At 43.6% G+C, this 20,357-nt stretch overlaps 1 protein-coding gene across 1 annotated transcript in view; it reads right to left on the bottom strand.

Annotated features, from left to right (window-relative positions):
* The window catches only part of VPS35L (VPS35 endosomal protein sorting factor like), a 108,221-nt gene that overhangs the window by 87,181 nt on the left and 683 nt on the right, over positions 1–20,357 (bottom strand). Inside the window, exons 2-10 of the mRNA XM_048494190.1 lie at positions 19,268–19,367; positions 17,174–17,341; positions 15,383–15,505; positions 13,059–13,083; positions 12,387–12,463; positions 11,049–11,177; positions 9,974–10,058; positions 8,304–8,363; positions 1,574–1,670 (exon numbers count right to left, since the gene is read on the bottom strand). Of these exons, the coding sequence (XP_048350147.1) occupies positions 1,574–1,670; positions 8,304–8,363; positions 9,974–10,058; positions 11,049–11,177; positions 12,387–12,463; positions 13,059–13,083; positions 15,383–15,505; positions 17,174–17,341; positions 19,268–19,367 (864 nt within the window). The remainder of the gene's footprint in view (positions 1–1,573; positions 1,671–8,303; positions 8,364–9,973; positions 10,059–11,048; positions 11,178–12,386; positions 12,464–13,058; positions 13,084–15,382; positions 15,506–17,173; positions 17,342–19,267; positions 19,368–20,357) is intronic.

Genomic DNA, 20,357 nt, shown 5'->3' with positions numbered 1-20,357 from the left:
GGATGGGTCCACGATGGCAGGACATGAAGTAGCATAGTACTGTTCTGTTATTCCTGTATCCAGCTCAACTAACAATCCCCATCTATTGCAAATTCATTCCATCCTTCTTTATTTAAAACACTTTTATACCGTAAATTTAACCTCCCAAGTTGGCGAATGTGAAAAACATTCAAACAATTTAAAATGCATTTAAAATAAAAAAACCAATTTCAATAAAAACACATAAACAGCGTCAGAATGAGGAAGTAAATCTTGCAAGGAGATCAAGATATGTATACGGTTCTCCTTTATTTCATCCTCACAACCATCCTGCAAGGTAGGTTAGAGTAACAGATAGTGACTGACTCAAGTTAATCCACGAAGATAGATTTAGGTGAATAGCCATGTTGGACTGAAGCAGCAGAAAAACTGTTTTTGAGTCTAGTGGCACCTTTAAGATCAGAAAAGATTTATTCTTGATATAACCTTTAGCCTTTGTTGGACTTAAAGGTGCCACCGGACTCATTCTTTTTCTAAGTTGATCCAGTGAGTGTCATTTTTGAGAAGACATCCCTCTGACAGCCATCTACAATCCTGTCTACAATATCACGCTGGGCCTTCAGAATTTCTTACCCTCACAGCATTTGTACTGAATTTTAATGTCATTTGAATTAGTGCGTTTTTTCCCCTTTCAAATTCTCATGAGCTGCTTTGGGTAACCTGAAAAGCTAGATATTTTCTTTTAAAAAGTAATGCTATCATGGAATCCTCCCTTAATGCATGCTGAAGCAGAACATTAAAAAGCCATTAGGGTTAGCGCAATAAAAAAATCAGGGTAAGACTGAGGCCAGATACAGCCAGAATTCATTGTTGTTATTAGCTGCAAAATTTCTGAAAGCAGCTGGATGGGATGCAAAATTAAAGGTATCCACACTTCGAAAGTGGTATAATTCAATATGAGAAGATTTCTTGCAGCTGAAAACAGTTAAAAGCTCAGCAACATACTCCATGAATGTCCAGGAAAAAAACAGTGGAGTTCCCAGAGAACTGTGACTAGCCCAAGGTCACCCAGCAGCAATATAGGAGTGTGGAAACACGTCTGGTTCACCAGATAAGCCTCTCCCCCTCAGGTAGGGGAATCAAACCCGGTTCTCCAGATTAGAATCCACCTGCTCTTAACCACTACACCACGCTGGGCTGCAGTAAGGAGGGAAACTGGAACGGAAAAACTGTTTGGATCTACTCCACTATTAATGGAGTGTTCATGGGTTTAATCCAGCCCATTGATACTGCTGATATTCACCTCTAATGTGTCTATTGTACACAACCTAAAAAACCATATTTGAAAAAAGCGATTGAAAAAAAATAGCCATAAATCTAGTTTCCATTTCAGTGCTGAATGGAGAGATCTGTCGGCATTTTCAATCTTATCCTGACACACAATAGGCCTTTGTGATTCCCCCTGTCGCTTAGATTTTCCGCATGAAAAACAGTAAGACATCACAACATTCTTTTCCAGAAACCCAAGCATACGTCAGATAACGTTTCCATCATCTTAAAAGTTTCATTAAAAACCCAATCCAAGGAAGGATACAATCTCGGAATAAGCTCTCTGATGGAAGCAATCTTGAAGAACCAGTTTAAGCAGGTTTCTTTGGCGGTATCATTAACACATTCTGGAGTAAAATTATCTGGGGAAAAAGAAAGATTCAAGTGAGAAAACTGTGCCTTATTTCGGTCCTGCACGAAAAGTGAGTTGTGTTCAATTCTCACAGTAATGACCCTCCCAAAAAAGGTGCTCCTGCATATTAAAAGCACATTTACGATCCTTGTGGGAGTCATCCGGACATCTTCGGGCCAAAATGCACCACAATAACCTGAGGCTCAACTTCTATTCGGTGTTCAAACTTGATTTTTTTTGGTTCATCCTTGAATTATAAAGCCTTCTATGTGTTTTCCCCCCCTCTAAATCTGACTAATCCAGAGATGGCCTCCCCACTTCATTCCAAACAGTAGAGGAAATTTATTTTCAATAAAGGATCCGAGAAGATTCCATTGCAGCTGAAAACAGTTTGCAGTGATTAAGAACTGTGTAATGTATCTATCACCGGACAACAGCTAGGTTAACCGCTAAGCTAGGAGAAGCACAGAGAAAGCAGCTCTCTGGCAAATATTTTCAATTTCACATATCCAAGATGATCCCAGGGATCTATCTAGCGCATTTTTATCCCGCCATGCCTCCAAAGAGCTTAGAATGGCTCCTGTTTTTCTTCTTCTCCCATGACACCAATGACAACAAATGGGGTCATCGAAGACAGAGCAACCCCACAAGATTCACAACAGAATAGGGATTTGAACCAGGCCCAATACTCTCAACCGCCACGCTTGCCTTCCACAAGAGAAGAAAAACAGGGCTGCACCAAGCAACTAGTTAGCAACTAAAACAGGAAAGAAGACGCAAGGTGATTGGTGGAAGCTGTATTGTCATGTGTTTCATCTTAAAGCTTCATCAGGGGAATCAAAGTTCTTTTTGCTAAACCTTTCCACAGGGAAGGAAAACTCTGAAAAGAGTAATTGTTCCCAACTGATGCCAAGGCTCTAGGATTCACTGGCGAATGCTGGACCTTGACTGGAGTAGCAGTGGCGTAGTGGTTAAGAGCAGGCATATGCTAATCTGGAGGAACCGAGTTTGATTCCCTGCTCTGCTGCCTGAGCTGTGGAGGCTTATCTGGGGAATTCAGATTAGCCTGTGCACTCCCACACACGCCAGCTGGGTGACCTTGGGCTAGTCACAGTTCTTCTGAGCTCTCTCAGCCCCATCCACCTCACAGGGTGTTTGTTGTGAGGGGGGCAGGGAAAGGAGTTTGTGAGCCCCTTTGAGTCTCCTACAGGAGAGAAAGGGGGGATGTAAATCCAACTCTTCTTCTTCTTCTTACTGTTTTATAAAATCAATGTTGAGTACAATTAAATAGCTTCAAATGTACCATTCTGCATTAAACCTGTCCGTCCGATATGGATCTCCAGGCCTCCTTGTTACAAAGCATCTTGCAACAGGCCTGCGCCCAGCTAGCTTATTTCCAACACAGCAGTGATTGTGTACCACTTTCCACCAATGCCAGCCAAGACTGAGAAAACTCGGAGAGGAAAGTTCAAGACCTCATTTGCCAACATCTGCAAGTGGTACAGGGCCAAGCACGGCAATGGATGTCCGCATGCCTGATTCATGTGTTCCTTCGTTCTGTTCCTTCCCAGCGAGAGCTTAGTAGAAAGCGGCCTCCAGCTCAGAATGTCCTCAGCATCCAAAGTCCACAAAGACCAGCTGTTCCAAAGCCTGCTCTGGTGCCCAGGAGCACATGACAAAAACCAATATGACACGGCAGAAGGAACAGTTGCATAATACCCTAATCGTTGGGATGTGCTGTCTGCTTGAATTTCGCCTGACTGGTCTTAGGGAGCAGAGCTTCGTCGCCTTGATTCAGTCTTTCCAACTTTCAAAAGAAAGGAGCCTTTGGTTTGTACTCCCAGAGCTCCAATTTCTGGACAAAAAAGTGATTACCAGAAAGAAAAGAAAGCACCACCCCATGCTTTCAAAATGCCCTAGGTATTTAGAAGAAGAGAAGAAGAGTTTTGATTTATACCCCACCTTTCTCTCCTGTAAGGAGACTCAAAGGGGCTGACAAGCTCCTTTCCCTTCCTCTCCCCACAACAGACACCTTGTGAGGCAGGTGGGGCTGAGAGAGTTCAGAGAAAACTGTGACTAGCCCAAGGTCACCCAGCAGGAATGGAGGAGTGTGGAAACACATCTGGTTCACCCGATAAGCCTCTGCTACTCAAGTGGAGGAGTGGGGAATCAAACCTGGTTCTCCAGATTAGAATCCACCTGCTGTTAACCACTACGCCACACTGGCTCTGGCAACACTATGCATGTTGCACAGATGTGTATCTGGGACGAGGCTCTCACCCCTCACAATGAATTTATTTCTGACACAGCCCTCCATGATGAATAGATTCCATATCACCCAAAACTATTTATTTAAATCTCTAGATTAGGGGTTTCATGCTTCAGATAAATTCAGGAACTCCAATTCATCAGTTTCTACCAGCATGGCCAATTGGCCATGCTGGTAGGGGCTGATGGGAATTGTAGTTCCTGAACATCTGGAGAGCCGCAGGTTCCCTACCCCTGATCTAGGAGAAGACGAAGGAAAAGAAGGTTGGTTTTTATACTCTGCTTTTCTTAAACTTTAAGGAGTCTCAAAGGGGCCTACAAACTCCTTTTCCCTTCCTCGCCGTACAACAGACACCTTGTGAGATATGTGGGGCTGAGAGAGTTCAGAGAGAACTATGACTAGTCCAAGATGACCCAGAAGGCTTCATGTGGAGGAGTGGGGAATCAAACCTGCTTCTGCAGATTAGAGCCCTGCCGCTCTTCACCACCACACAACGCTGGCCCACTGCAATCTAGAAGGCTGCAAAGAGATAGCTAGGTAGTAGTAGAAGAAGAGTTTGGATTTATATCCCTCCTTTCTCTCCTGTAGGAGGCTCAAAGGGGCTTATCCTTGCCCTTCCCCCCTCACAACGAACACCCTGTGAGGTGGGTGGGGCTGAGAGAGCTCCAAAGAACTATGACTAGCCCAAGGTCACTCAGCTGGCGTGTGTTGGAGTGCACAAGCTAATCTGAATTCCCCAGATAAGCCTCCACAGCTCAAGAGGCAGAGCGGGGAATCAAACCCGGTTCGTCTAGATTAGAATGCACCTGCTCTTAACCACTACTCCACTGCTGCTCCTGATTCATGCAAAATAAAATAAAATTCTAACAGCACCTTAAAGACCTAAAACATTTAACTATTTTAATATGTGAAAGCTTCGCATATCTCAAGTGGTGAGCTGCGAGTCAGAAAAGTCCATCTTGAGATAAATGTTGTTTGTCTTTGGGGTGCCACGGGACTTTTGTATTAAACCCAGAGAAAATCCCAGACTGCTCTTCCGAGGCAGAATATAAATGAGCCAAATTGGAAGATCAATTCCTCAGTGCAGAATCCCAGGCTCATGTCCTCTCTCCAAAGCCACACGTATTTATGCGGTCGTTTCAAGGTTTCCCTCAAGGAGTGATGCTTCAGACGTTTCTTCTGAAAAGAAGCTTCTCCATCCAAGGAACTTGGGTGATTCAAAATATCCGAGTCACTTTGATGGCAACCCATTCCTAGGAACTTCTGACAACGAGTCAGATTGTAAATGTGACAGCCAGAGACACGATTGTGGCAATTTGGGCAGCCAATCGTCACATTCTGGTGACCCAGTTTTCAATAGTTTGAACCGAGAAACGGTCTTTGGAAAGGTCTTATTTGCTCCCGTAGCATCAAAACAGACCCATTTGGGGTTGAAAATGAGCTGAGATAGATCTCCTTCGTTTTTGTTCTTGTGTTTTTACTGGGTGATGTTGAACAGACCAATACAGGCAGGGAGAAAAATAATTCTACATGCATTCCCAGCGCCTCTCAGCCACAGAAGCATCTGATAAGCAGAAGCAAAGGAAGTTTCAATTCCCCTGAACGGACACGGAGATCGCTGCTTGTTATTCCGCTGCTGTGCTGTTCTCTCCTCAAATGCTGAGTCTGTGCAGAAATCGGAGGAAGGGCGGAGAGAGAGAGAGAGAGAGCGACTCTCTCCTATTCTGCAGTTCCTCACCCCCCCACCGCTGGAGGTCTTTTACATAATGAAGCACTATGGGGACCCTGGAGTCCTTCGGTTCAAGTATGCTCGAACTGCCAAGTCAGTTAAGGACAGTAAGTGTGAGAAGCATACTTAGATCGAGAATGTAGCCCAAGCAGTCTACTCAAATGGCTTAAAAAAATTAAGCACAAGAGGTATTTTAATACACTGCCTTTTTTTTAAACGTTCCGTTTAAGAGCAAGGCCGGCCGCTGCCAGTAGGTTCTTTGACAAAAATTGCTGGTTTCATTAACAGAGAGGCAAAACGCATGAACCGCTGAGGTAATCCCAGCCTCCCTGCCACTCTTAGGTATGTTCCAGTGAGCACGGGCTTGGGACGCAGCTCAGTTTCCTGCAGGCAGTGAGGGGAGGAGGGGGAACTCTGGTGCTAAATCAGAAGTTTGTACTTTATCGGAATGGAAAGAATGAGCACAAATACCAAGGAGCATGTTCTCGTTCCACGCAGCTGCTCAAGGCACGGCTCTGAATTGGAAACGGTGCTTGTTTTGTAAGGGCGCCGGAATCTCTCGTTCCGGCATTATTGCCGTCAGGGGTATGGAGATTTGTTTTAGTTATTGCTGCTTGTTCATGCCGTGCAGGCTTCAGGCGAAGGGCCCCCTATTCTCCCCCGCCCCACGAAACATAAAAGTGAGGAGCCCAAATGAGAAGAGGGTTGGCAAACGTAAACAGTGTGCCCAGAAGGCCCTTGCTTTCACATCCTGCCTGTGAGCTCCCAAAGGCACCTGGTGGGCCACTGCGAGTAGCAGAGTGCTGGACTAGATGGACTCTGGTCTGATCCAGCAGGCTCTTTCTTATGTTCTTAAGGCCATTGCTTTCACCTCCTGCCTGTGAGCTCCCCAAGGCACCTGGTGGGCCACTGCGAGTAGCAGAGAGCTGGACTAGATGGACTCTGGTCTGATCCAGCAGGCTCTTTCTTATGTTCTTAAATGAATGATTCTTATGGGGAAGTCTCAGTAGGACATACAAATAACCCTATGAGCGATTACAAATGAAATCAGACACTGATTGAAGACGAACGAAAGCGCAGATAAACGCGTGTTGCGTTCTATAGTATTGATTGATTTCTTTCAAAATATCGCGTATACCACGCTGTATGACGGGTTAAGTACGAAAGGACTACTCAACGGAAGACTAATGCCAGCATCAAAAGTGATTTGTTGCGAGGAATTACAACTGATCCACGGGACAATGCAATAGTGGATCTGACAGGTCAACCACAATTCGGACAAAGATTGATTCCTCTTGTGTAAGACACAAATAATGTTATATTATTCCCTATGTGTTTGAATATATATGTGTGTGTGTGTTGTATATTGTATATGAAATTGTAGAAAATATTAGTCAAGATAAGGTCTTAGTTCACATAATAGAAATATTGAATTGTATAAATGTGATAATTGGTCGTCTTTTGGGTGCGCAATCATCCCTGACAAAAGTAAACAGTGGCCTAGATGAGTCTCCCACAAGCCTCAATACATACACACACTCGGCCCCTGGCACAGAATAGGTTTGACTCCAAGAGTGTCATTCCAAACCAGCAGGGCAGAATTTCTACTGGCAGATGAGGGAAAGGTTTTTGGGCACACACTTCCTTGCAGTCCCACCCCTGCACAGACACATGCAAATCTAGTACAGACCCCATCCGAAAAAGACAGCAAAACAGAGAGAGGCAAAGCTTGGGCAATTTTAGAACCAAAGCAAGCAATCTTGACCCTATGAATAGAGTCCCGTACAAAAGCTTAACAATTAATATTCTTCTTCTCCCACCGCCCTGAGAAACAAACTCTTGCACCAGTTAGAAGACGGAGAGTTTGGATTTATATCCCACCTTTCTCTCCTATAAGAGAAGAGAAGAGTTTGGATTTATATCCCCCCTTTCTCTCCTGTAGGAGACTCAAGGGGGCTTACAATCTCCTTGCCCTTCCCCCCTCACAACAAACACCCTGTGAGGTGGGTGGGACTGAGAGAGCTTCGAAAAGCTGTGACTAGCCCAAAATCACCTAGCTGGCGTGTGTGGGAGTACACAGGCTAATCTGAATTCCCCAGATAAGCCTCCACAGCTCAAGCGGCAGAGCGGGGAATCAAACCTGGTTCCTCCAGATCAGAGTGCACCTGCTCTTAGCCACTACGCCACTGCTGCTCCACAAGGTGGCTGACAAGTTCCTTTCCCTTCCCCTCCCCACAACAGACACCTTGTGATGTAGGTGGGGTTGAGAGAGTTCCGAAAAACTATGACTAGCCCATAGTCACCCAGCAGGAATGTAGGAGTGTGGAAACACACCTGGTACACCAGATAAGCCTCTGCCACTCAGGTGGAGGAGTGGGGAATGAAACCCCATCTCCAGATTAGAATCTACCTGCTCTTAACCACTACACCATGCTGGCTCAGAACATTACAACAGTAGTGCTGTGTAATCTCTAACAACCTCCAGATTAAAGGCTCCTAAACATGTCTGTTCCACAGAGTTTGACAGGTATGGTTTCCCAGTAAGCATATTGGGGACTGTGGCCCAAATCTGCAAGTCAATCCACTGAAAAAGTGTCATTCTATGTGGAACTGCAGTGGCAGATGGGGAAGAGAACCAACATTACCTGGCAAGGAGTTCCGATTATCTGTACACATGGAAAAGATTCTTTCATACACCAGCTTTCCTACAAGAAGGACATCAAGTTTTAATGCATGAGAATTGAAGGCAGCAAAGTAGCACCTTTTGATATGTTGGTAGACATGTGCTTCAGAGGATCTGTGACCTAACTCTGAAACTTGATAGATTCTCAAAGATACAAGCAGCATGCATTTGGTTGAATCCCAACCAAAGGCCAGTCGTTTGGTTCTAGAAGAGAATAAGCAGAAGCATTTTCCTGAAAGGATTATTAAGATCGGTCTGTTGAACCTAGACCTTGAGCTCAGGAAAAGGGAAGGAAAATCATATTGGTTTTCATGATTTATTTCACTGTGTAATTTTCTTTGTTTTCTCACTTGCTTACAAGCCTCTGGGACAGGACAGGTTAGAAAGCTAAATAAAATAAGGTACAATACTTTGCTCCCTCTCCTGCTCAAAAAACTTCCTGTTGGGTTATACTGCCACCTAGTGGAAACAGGCTTCTCTTGCATATCTTTGCCAGATTCCCAAATCGATCACAAACAAGTTACCCGTAAATTAAGAATGGGATAATAACAATCCATTAGTATGACACAGAATGCTAGGTGTGGATTTTCAAAATGATGGGTGAGAGGAAGAAAGACCCCTTTCGCACATACAGAATAACGCGCTTCCAATCCACTTTCAATGCACTTTGCAGCTGAATTTTATTGTGCAGAATAGCAAAATCCACTTGCAAGGAATTATGAAAGTGGATTGAAAGTGCATTATTTTGCATGTGCGGAAGGGGCCAAAGTAAAACAGAGAGCTCAGGATCTTGCACTGAAATTTAGCAGTCAGGACAGACAAAATAACTTTTTCCTGATGCGTGAGTTGTAGTTGGAACTACCCCCACAATGCTGCCGTTGGTTTAGGTGTCTTTCTAAAAGGTTTAAACAGATTCATGGCACAATGATAGAGAAATAGAATATTTGTGCATGGACACTTTGGAATTCCAGGGGCCAAAGACAATCTACAGTGGATGTCATTCTATGGTTGGCCACTGCCGTGATCCAGCAGTGTTAATTGTTAGGCTCTGGTGTTCTTAACACATGGAATAATTCTTCTTGCGTCTGCGAAGAGGTGTACAGCACTGCAGCTTCGATTTAAAACCCAGGGATCTTACATCTATGTCCCATACTGGGTACTGTATCTGTGCAACCACAGCCCTTTTGGAAAACCTAAAGATGAATATCAAAACAAGTCTCTGATTCTGACTGCAAGAGCTCATTCGTCATCGAAGGTTACTTAACTTTTGCTCATTGTATTCATATGCTCCTTGATACATCTGAGCAAATCCCACAAAGTGGATCATTCAGAAATATTAAAAAAGACTTATAAGAATCAGAGACCAATAGGGGGGTTGTCAAATTTCTACACAAATTTATTTAAAAAGTCACTTTCCAGATGCAAGCAAGCCAGTAAAAGATGCATGCAACATTTTTTTAGTCTTTAACAGATAGTCGCTGTATTTCTTTCTGCAGCTGGATGGAAATTTAGAGGAAAGAAGGGAATCTCACAACTGTTCTGTAGGTCTACCCAACAAGGACAATCTCTTCTCACAAAAATTACCCCTCAGCAACCCTTAACCTCTAAAAGGATCCCATTTTTGGTACTTACCAAATGTGTCAAGAATATCAGTTATCAAGACGAATTTACTCGGATAAAACTGGATGACGCTTGTGTCTGATAGAAGTTTTGAACACTAGAGGAAAAAGTAGAAGGCGGGAGCTGTTTTATGGCTATTTTATATTCCACCTTTCTTCTTGATCCGAGAAAACTTGCTGTAATAATTGAAACATTCCCAGCTACAATCAAAGATGAAACTATTCCAGTTTGTCACAGAGCTACCTTTAAGTTACACAGTGAGCACAACATAAAAGTACATGCAACTATCAGCAGAATTTTGCGTAGCAAATGAAGAAGAAGAGGAGGAGTTTGGATTTATATCCCCTCTTTCTCTCCTGTAAGGAGACTCAAAGGGGCTTACAGTCTCCTTCCCCCCCACCCCACAAAAAACACCCTGTGCAGTGGGTGGGGCTGAGAGAGCTCCAAAGAACTGTGACTAGGCCAAGGTCACCCTGCTGGCATGCGTTGGAGCACACAAGCTAATCTGGTTCACCAGAAAAACCTCCACAGCTCAAGTGGCAGAGCAGGGAATCAAACCCAGTTCTCCAGATTAGAGTGCATCTGCTCTCAACCACTACACCATGCTGATTCTCAGAAGTCTTTCAAAAGACTCTGAAATTATTTATTTAGGTATTTGTGTCCCGCTTCTCTCTCCAAGGGGAAGCTACAGCACAATTCTCCCTCCCGTTGGTATCCTCTCCACAACGACCCTGTGAGGGAGGTTAAGCTGACTGAGAGGGACAGGCACTTGATCACCCAGCTATCTTCCATGGCGGGGTAGGGACTGTGCCTGGGCCTGCCAGATTCTTGCCTGAACCCAAGAGTGCATAGACCAGTGGTGGCAAACCTATGGCACTCCAGATGTTCATGGACTACAATTCCCATCAGCCCCTGCCAGCATGGGCTGATGGGAGTTGTAGTCTATGAACATCTGGAGTGCCATAGGTTCGCCACCACTGGCATAGACCCCAGTTTGGGATAAAAAGAATACCTTGTTATACTTCTTCAGTTTTGCACATCACGTACTCTCCCAATGGCTCCACGGAGAAAGCTAATTAAGACTGACCTGAATAACTATCTTCAGAGCTTTTACTTTTTGATCTGAGGCCCAGGCGTCCTTCAAAGACTGATTCAGCTCTTCGATCCGGTTGGTGTAATCTTGCTGCGTCAAGTTCAGCAGCTCTTTTTGCGAGCCCTGCAAAGAATTCAGGGCATAAACAAAAAAGTTATTAAGGTACCGCAACAAAAGGAAAGAAAATCCCCCCCCCCTTCCTTCCCTTTTGGACTGCAGCTGGAATTTGCAAAGTTGCCAAGAGGTACGTTACATAACAGACTATAGTTGAAATTCAACAAGAGTTGTATGTAGTTGAGTTGTCTCAGAAGGAGTCCAGCTAGCATTCTTGAAGTGTTTGGGCTTGTGGAACACAAATAGAACCACACAATTCAATTAAAAGTTGGAGGGGGCCTATGGACCATCCAGTCCAACCCACTGAGAAATGCAAAACTGCCTAAAGCAGTGGTGGTGAACCTTTGGCACTCCAGATGTTATGGACTACACTTCCCACCAGCCCCTGCCAGCATGGCCAATTGGCCATGCTGGCAGGGGCTGATGGGAATTGTAGTCCATAACATCTGGAGTGCCAAAGGTTCACCACCACGGGCCTAAAGCATCCCTGACAAATGGTCATCCAGCCTCCACTTAAAAACCACCAAGGGAGGAGAACTCACCTCATCACTGGACAACTGATTCCACCCATAGAATTGCCCTTAAAAAGCTTTTCCTGATATCCTGCTGATATCTTCCCACCTACACCTTAAACCCATTATTCTTAGGCCGATGCTCCATCACCAACTGAGACAGCTTCCTTCCCTCCTCAGAATCAAAGTCCGTCAGATACTTAACAAGAGTAATCATATCCCCCCTCAACTTCCTCTTCTCCGGGTTGAACATCTGGAATTCCCTCAGCCTTTCTTCATGGGACTTACCTCCAGACTCCTAATAATTCTCATCACTCTCCTCTGTACCTGCTCCAAAATATCGATGCTCTTTCTAAAGTGAAGTCTCCAAAACTGACTATTGCATGTACACAATGACTAAGCCACTGCACGTATTGATAACCGTAAGATCATGTTTGCCTTCTTTGCTGCGGCATTACACTGGCTGCTCATACTGAGTTGGCAGTCTACCAGCACCCCAAGATCACATTCACACACACTACTACCTGGAAGAGTATCTCCCATCCAGTATATGTGCATAACATGTTTATTACCCCGTTGGACAACATTACACCTATCTCTGTTCAACAGCATCTTGTTCATATCTGCCCATTTTCCCACCATCGATGGAAACGATCTCTCCCCAATCCCCTCCCGCATGGAAGTTCCAGCCAACGTCCTCGCTCACCTCTTCAAGATCATCCAGTTCTTCTAGCCTTGTCCTCACTTTCTCAGAAACAGCTGATCCGGGAGTCGTTGCTTTTCCTGCAAGCAATTATACATTTGCATGCTTTAAAACCATGCCTGTACCACCTCGTAAGTTATTTTGGATGAAGGCCAGTCATGACTGCATCTCTTTAAAAATCCCCCAAGAAAAATACAGTATGCCCACGCAATATCTACAGAAGCAAATGTGACCATCCAGAGTATTTGGGTATATATGTGAGTGAACTGGATACTCGAATGCAACAAATGGTTTTTCATCCCCCATATTTGCAAAGGAAAGAGTTAAGCCGTGGAAAGAAAGGATGAAAAATGAGACATGGAGCCAGATCCAAAGTGATCACTTGGGACGAGGGAATCACATTTTTGGACTCCATGAATAACCAAGTGTACATTCGCAAGACCGCTTAGCCATGTTATAGCAGCAAATAAACCCGACTATATTTCTTAGGAACACTATTTTAAGCAAATCATTTATTTTATCTTGCATCTTCATGTCCACCTACTATAAATTTGAGCTGTTTCGTTTTTCCTACCTACGGATGGGAGAAAATAAGGGACTAAGGGGTACTGGCTTGCCCCAGGAGTCCCAGTAAAGTTCCCAAAACAGTACGGTGAGAACAGAGCGGCTTCTTACCTTTCTCAGATCCCATGAACAAGTTCTGCAAGGAAAACAACCCTCGTTTAGAACATATCTTTTTTAACTTATAAAGAATTCCCACCTACTTGCTTACATCCACACAAGTGTGACAAAATAACCTTTTGTCAATGAGCATTCACAAAGTGTTGTGTGAGTCCTTTGGGTCTCAGAAAACTCTTCCTTGGGAAGGAAGGGCTTCTTGCATTTATTTTTTCTTCCTTCATTTAACGCGCTGCTTCAGGAAGGGCAGTGTGAGAACCCAAAGTCTACATACACATCATGTGCATTCCTGTTCGGCTTTAAGGGATTTTCTTCTTCTGACGGACCAACACTATTACCTGGTTTTGATTTATTAGAAATAGAAATCAATATCACGTTAGAGTTTGCAGTCCAGTAAAGAACATCTTTATTTTTTTCTCTCCTTCTGTGTACTAATATTTGGGTTATGTCTAAAACAACGACATACAACAGATTCAGAGGGAAGCTACGCTGGTCAACACTGCAGATGTTGATTATGCTGAAAATAATCCCCACACAAGTCATGTGACACCTTAAAGGCCAATGAATTCACTGTGCCGAAAGGTTTATAAGCGAGTCCCCACTTTGTCAAATGCACTAAGTGGGCTCTGGCTCATAAAATCTAACGCCCGCAAACATTTCATTCCATCTTTAAGATGATTTCAGAACTCTTGTTATTTTGGCTTCATCATGCTAACCTATCTATCCCTTTGGAATTTATGCTTTATGAAAATTTATGAAAATTTATGAAAATTAAATGTTAGTTACAGTTGTCCCTTCCACGTTGCAACTTTCCCCATCACGGTTTTAATACATAAGAACATAAGAAAGAGCCTGCTGGATCAGACCAGAGTCCATCTAGTCCAGCAGTCTGCTACTCGCAGTGGCTCACCGGATGCTTTTGGGGAGCTCACAGGCAGGAGGTGAAAGCAATGGCCTTCTGCTGCTGCTGCTGCTGCTCCCGAGCACCTGGTCTGCTAAGGCATCTGCAATCTCAGATCAAGGAGGATCAAGATTGGAAGCCATAGATCGACTTCTCCTCCATCAATCTGTCCAAGCCCCTTTGAAAGCTATCCAGGTTAGTGGCCATCACCACCTGGATAGCTTTAACAGCTTTAAATAGCTTTTTTAACACATCGCAGATCGGCCTAAGAAATTAAATTGGAATTTGGGGGGAGTTTTGTGGAAGCAGCAGATAAACCCACAAAAGCCAGCAGATAACACAGAAAAGTGTAGAAACTCAGAAATGCATAAAATACATGTGTAGAATTGTATAATATCAACACGTTTGATCTTTTAATACCATAAATATACACCATTGTAAAAGTTACAAGAAAAGAAAACGTTCAGACTTCTTCTCTGGTATGAAGGGAAGGCTAAAAACTTTTACGCAGATTTCCAGTTTGAGGGGATGCTGTGGAAGGAATAACTGTACATACAAGGAGGAGGAGTTTGGATTGATACCCCACCTTTCTCTCCTGTAAGGAAACTCAAGGTGGCTTACAAGCTCCTTTCCCTTCCTCTCCTCACAACAAGGCACCTTGTGAGGCAGGTGGGGCTGAGAGAGTTCAGAGAGAACTGTGACTAGCCCAAGGTCACCCAGCATGAATGGAGGAGTGCGGAAACACATCTGGTTTACCAGATAAGCCTCCGCCACTCAAGTGGAGGAGTGGGGAATCAAACTCGGTTCTCCAAATTAGAATCCACCTGCTCTGAACCACTACACCATGCTGGCTCTGAAAAAAAATTACTTTAATACTAGAATAACTGACTCAAGAAGAAGAAGAAGAAGAAGAAGAAGAAGAAGAAGAAGAAGAAGAAGAAGAACAAGAACAAGAACAAGAAGAACAAGAAGAAGAACAAGAACAAGAAGAACAAGAACAAGAAGAACAAGAACAAGAACAAGAACAAGAACAAGAACAAGAACAAGAACAAGAACAAGAAGAACAAGAGGAGGAGTTTGGATTTATATCCCCCCTTTCTCTCCTGTTGGAGACTCAAAGGGGCTTACAATCTCCTTGCCCTTCCCCCCTCACAACAAACACCCTGTGAGGTGGGTGGGGCTGAGAGAGCTCCAAGAAGCTGTGACTAGCCCAAGGTCACCCAGCTGGCATGTGTGGGAGTGCACAGGCTAATCTGAATTCCCCAGATAAGCCTCCACAGCTCAGGCGGCAGAGCGGAGAATCAAACCCGGTTCCTCCAGATTAGATACACGAGTTCTTAACCTTCTATGCCACTGCTGCTCAGCATCACAAGAGGCTTCTTACACACTTGCAACTTATTTAAAGTAGATGTTCACTCACAATGGACAGCTTCTCAGTTGTCGTGTATCTAGCGAGGATCTCGCCCCTTTTGCTTGACCAAGGCTCAAAGTCAGACCCTACAGTCAGATTTTCATCCTTCTCCCGTTTCTTCCTGGCACCATCCTAAGGAGGAAGAAAAGAAGAAGGTGTAAAACCCTCTTGCCAGTTAAACGTTTGACTTCCAATATAGGTTCGGTTCCAACACAAAGCAGAACCACGGTTTATTTTAACTACTGTTAGTCATCACAGATGACTATTCAAACCCTGATTTGCCCCAACAAATGTGGGTTTTTTCATTCTTTTGCTGCCTCGCCCTGCAGATTCTTGCCCTCCAGTGCCCAATCTGCACTGGAGTCAAGGGAGCATTAAGGAACAAAACCGAACATCTGTGTTCAGACTAACCAGGGTTGATAAACCACTTCAAACCATGGCTCCAGCTTCCAGGTCTGACTTACCTTTACTTGCTATGGTTTGTTAAGTGGCCCTCATTTGGACAACCATATCAAACAGAGAGATATCATAATGAAATCATGATTTCACATGACATGCTGCAACCATATTTTCTTTTACCTTTTGGAAAGGTATTTCATCCAGATAGACACAAGAACATGGACAGATTCATATTAAACCAGTCCCTGAAGATCGTAAAAAGGTAAAAGTAGTCCCCTGGGCAAGCAACAGTTTATTGCTGACCCGTGGAGAGATGTCACAGCACACTAGGCAGACTATGTTTACAGGGTGGTTTGCCATGGCTTTTCCCCACTCATCTGCACTTTACCCCCAGAAAGCTGGGTACAAGTTTTACCAAATTTGGAAGGATGGGAGGCTGAGTCGCCCTTAAGTCGGCTATTTGAAAATTGTTAGAATATTCGGCATCTCCTATGTAAATAATTGCAGGAGTAAGATAGTTGCCCCATTTGGTTGCTGTAGGGCAGCTGGGCAGTTAATTGGTTAACTGAGGGTGACCTTCAGTGCTGCATATTATGGTGTAGCTTTTCCATGCTCCTTACCTCTCCTCCCTTTTTCCTCTCCCTTTTTGCTCCTTGACCTTATGCTGCATGATTGCAAGCTGTGCTGTGTTGCTGTATTTCTTCCTTTGTTTGCTTATTGTGTAAGCTTATTGCTTGCTTAGCACAGTACTATTTTGTCTTCCTCTTTTTTGTAAACATATTTTGGTAGCCTGCCTTTTTATGCTCAGAACTTTATTAAAGGATAACTCCTTTTTATATAACTCTGCTGCGTTTTCTCTGCTAAGGAACTGGGTAGTTTCAGTTCTTCTATCAAAAACGACTCCCGCCGGGATTGAGCTCATGTCATGAGCAGAACTTTGACTGCAGTATTGCAGCTTAGTGCTCTGCCCCGTTGGGTCAATCATAAAGGCAGCAGTATTGAACTTCTGTTCATGTGCCGCTCACTTATTGTGTCGTATGTTTAATTTATATACCGCCCTCCCGCGAAAGGCTCAGGGCAATGCCCAACAGCATAACAACATCAATAATTATAACATCATCCTACAACCTCAAAACACAATATCAAACAGAATCAATAAACACTGCATCATAACATAGCATCAAGGTTTAACATTATAAACAGCGGTAAGCAGAACATTATAAAAACATGTCATTATAACCAATAATAAACCTAACATTTTAAACAGCAGCACCGATAACAATAACATCATATTAAGAGGCAACAATAACATGATCAGCAACGAAGCAATAAATATAAACAATAAATCAATAAGCAGTAATAATAATAATAATAATGGCGACTACAGCTCTTGAAAGTTACCAGGTTAGATGCAACTGATGCTGGATCCGCTGTGGCTGCGAACAATGACAATGGATCGGTGCCATCCAGAACGCTGCTCAGAGGGTCAATCATTGAACTGGAAGAAGAGGAGGAGGTAGAAGAAGTGCTTCCTTTCCGGCCCAGTTTCTTTGTCTTGGATTCAGTGACCTTCGGGGGAAACCATAACAGTGAGAAGGGCATGAAAGACTCCCAGGGCAAACTAATCTCTTTTCTGTATTGTCGAAGGCTTTCACTGCCGGGTTCAACTGGTTGTGGTGGGTTTTCTGGGTCGTGGTCTGGTGGATCTTGTTCCTAACGTTCCGCCTGCAACTGCGGCTGGCATCTTCAGAGGTGTGTCACAGAGGCCAGCCGCAGTTGCAGGTGAAACATTAGGAACAAGATCTACCACACATGGCCATACAGCCCGGAAAACCCACCACAACCACACACCACAACCAGTAATCTCTTTTCTTCTGCTTAAAATGGATGCAACTAAGGCTGCACTGCAATCCAAGTTAAGAACCCCAAAGCCATGGAAACAAGCCAGGGTGAGCTTAGGCACAAGTAATTGTATGAGCACAAGTAACTGTATGTAGAAAGCTAAAAATCCGGCCTTCCTGTATCCTAAAGAATTCTATTCTCTGCAGCTGGAAAACTGAAATGGTTGGAAGGCTCATTTTGCAGCAACTCTGATTAAGCTAAGCAGGCCGGCGTCCGGTCTCAGATGAAAGGTCTACCGGGAATCCATAGATGCTGGCTTGGGTTCAACAAGGAGGGGAAAGGAGGCATACAAATGCAACCGCTGTAAATTGTACATAACTTTTCAAAATACAAACCTGCAGATATCATATGACAGAGAGCAAGGACTGAGGGGAGTGGATGAAACTTTTTCAAATGTTTCCTTAGCATCTCAATAATTATAAACTTCCTTTTAGAAAAAGGCCTACGCATGTACGAAAGCTAAGATTCAGAGGATGCTGAATTCTGTAAGGGGTCCTTTAATTGTTACGGTCTGATTCATTCAAAGAAGTTGTTCAACTGCTACAAAAACAATGCATTACAATTCACATTTGAAGTTTCCACAAATGTAGACCTCCGCTTCCAGGTGTTACCAACCCACACAAGTGACATGGAAGAAATCACACAAAAGATCTTATATACACATTAGATCTTATATACAATGGAAATAACATTAGTCTACCTTTCTAAAGCCAAACTTAACAAGCAGTCTCTTTCTCACAATACTAGAATTAGGGGGCATACACTGAAAATGCTGGGGGGAAGAATTAGGACTAATAAAAGGAAACATTTCTTCACACAATGCGTGATTGGTGTTTGGAATATGCTGCCACAGCAGGTGGTGATGGCCACTAACCTGGATAGCTTCAAAAGGGGTTTGGACAGATTGATGGAGGAGAAGTCAATCTATGGCTACCAATCTTGATCCTCCTTGATCTCAGATTGCAAAGGCCTTAGCAGACCAGGTGCTCAGGAGCAGCAGCAGCAGCAGAAGGCCATTGCTTTCACCTCCTGCCTGTGAGCTCCCAAAGGCACCTGGTGGGCCACTGCGAGTAGCAGACTGCTGGACTAGATGGACTCTGGTCTGATCCAGCAAGGCTCTTTCTTATGTTCTTATATAGCCTTAACACAAAGAATTAGTCGTGGTTAGTGTGTCCGACTAGGATCTGGGAGGTCTGGCGTTCAAATCCACACTTTGCCATAGAAGCCTGAAGGGTAGCCTTGGGCCAGTCACACACGTGGCCTACCTTACAACACAGGGTGACTGTGAGGATAACATGCAGAACAGAAGAACAAGGTAAGCAGATTTGAATCTCTGCTGGATATCAAAAGCGAAGTAAACAAATAAATTTGCCCTGGCCACTTTTGGGAAAGGGGATACTAGGCAAGCAGGTGAGTCACACCTGTCTTATTACACCTGTCTCATCACATCCTCTACACCAGCAACAGCATCAGCAGCCTGCAAGCAAGCACTACTGACTACCGTTACAAGTGTGTCGAGAAGCAGAAAATCACACAGAACTTTAAAACATAGAGAAAATGTTAATGACGAAGACATGGAAGGCTGAAGCTTACTGTAATGGGTTTGAGTGGATGGTAGTCTCCAAACTCTACAGACACGGCTTCCAGCCTGCATGATTCAAATTCTGTGGTGTAGTTCCTTGATCTTGCATGCCTGAAGAAGAAAAGTGTTATTGAAGCTTGTAGGGTGAACAAATATAGTTAACTTAGCAACTTCATGGGGCAAGTCTTGATAAGAAAAGACAAAAGGAAAGTTGCATTTTTCTAACATGTTCCTTGTCTGTAGATCATAGTTAGGCACCAGGAATTTTTTTATTTTTGCATAAAATGATATGGAGACTACTTCTTCAGATACTATGAGTGAATTCTTAGTATGCAAAACTGTTTACACAGTGGTAGTAAAATATAGCAGGGCCAAATAAAGTAATGGTGCAATGTAATCATATAAAACGTAACTGTTTTTCTTAATATGGAGTTCACCAGCTTCATAAAGATATTTTATAGCTACATTGAATTTTTTAAAAAATCCTAGTGTACTTTTCTTTATTTGGGAAGGGGAATGTGAAACGTTTTATTAAAAACAAATCTTGAGTGAATCTTCACTTCATTGCACCTGACCACATCTATGAAACTTTATGCCACATAAGTGTGTTGTTGGTCTTTGATAGTGCAATCCTTAACAGAAATAGATGAGTTTAAGTCCACTGAAGTCAACAGGTTTAAGAGTGTGATTATGCTTAGGTTGGCGCTGTCATTCTTTTTAAAACCCATCCTTTAAACCCATCTTTTTAAACCCATTCTTTTTTAAACCCATCAACTTTCACAACATCCTGCCACAGGCAAACCTTCCATATATATTTATATACTAGTTATTAAGTGCTGTTATAAAGCCATTTGCCGTCCCAGTGTCCGGAGATGTTCATATAGTGTCATACAGTGTGGGCTGCCTGGCCAAAGAGATTGGCCCTGCTTAGTACTTGGACCAAGGAAGTGCCAAGAGTCGCTGTGCCAAGAAAGACATGGCAAACCACCTCTGTTAGTCTCTTGCCTTGAAAACCTTGCTGGGTTGCCATAAGCGGGCTGTGACTTGACAACACTTTACGCAAATAGACTCGAAGGAACCATGCAGTAACGGTGGAGTACA

Source organism: Sphaerodactylus townsendi, linkage group LG04 (genome assembly GCF_021028975.2).
Source record: "Sphaerodactylus townsendi isolate TG3544 linkage group LG04, MPM_Stown_v2.3, whole genome shotgun sequence".
Taxonomy (NCBI): Eukaryota; Metazoa; Chordata; class Lepidosauria; order Squamata; family Sphaerodactylidae; genus Sphaerodactylus; species Sphaerodactylus townsendi.
Note: the sequence above shows the minus strand (reverse complement) of the source record. Positions and strands in the feature narration are given on the sequence as shown.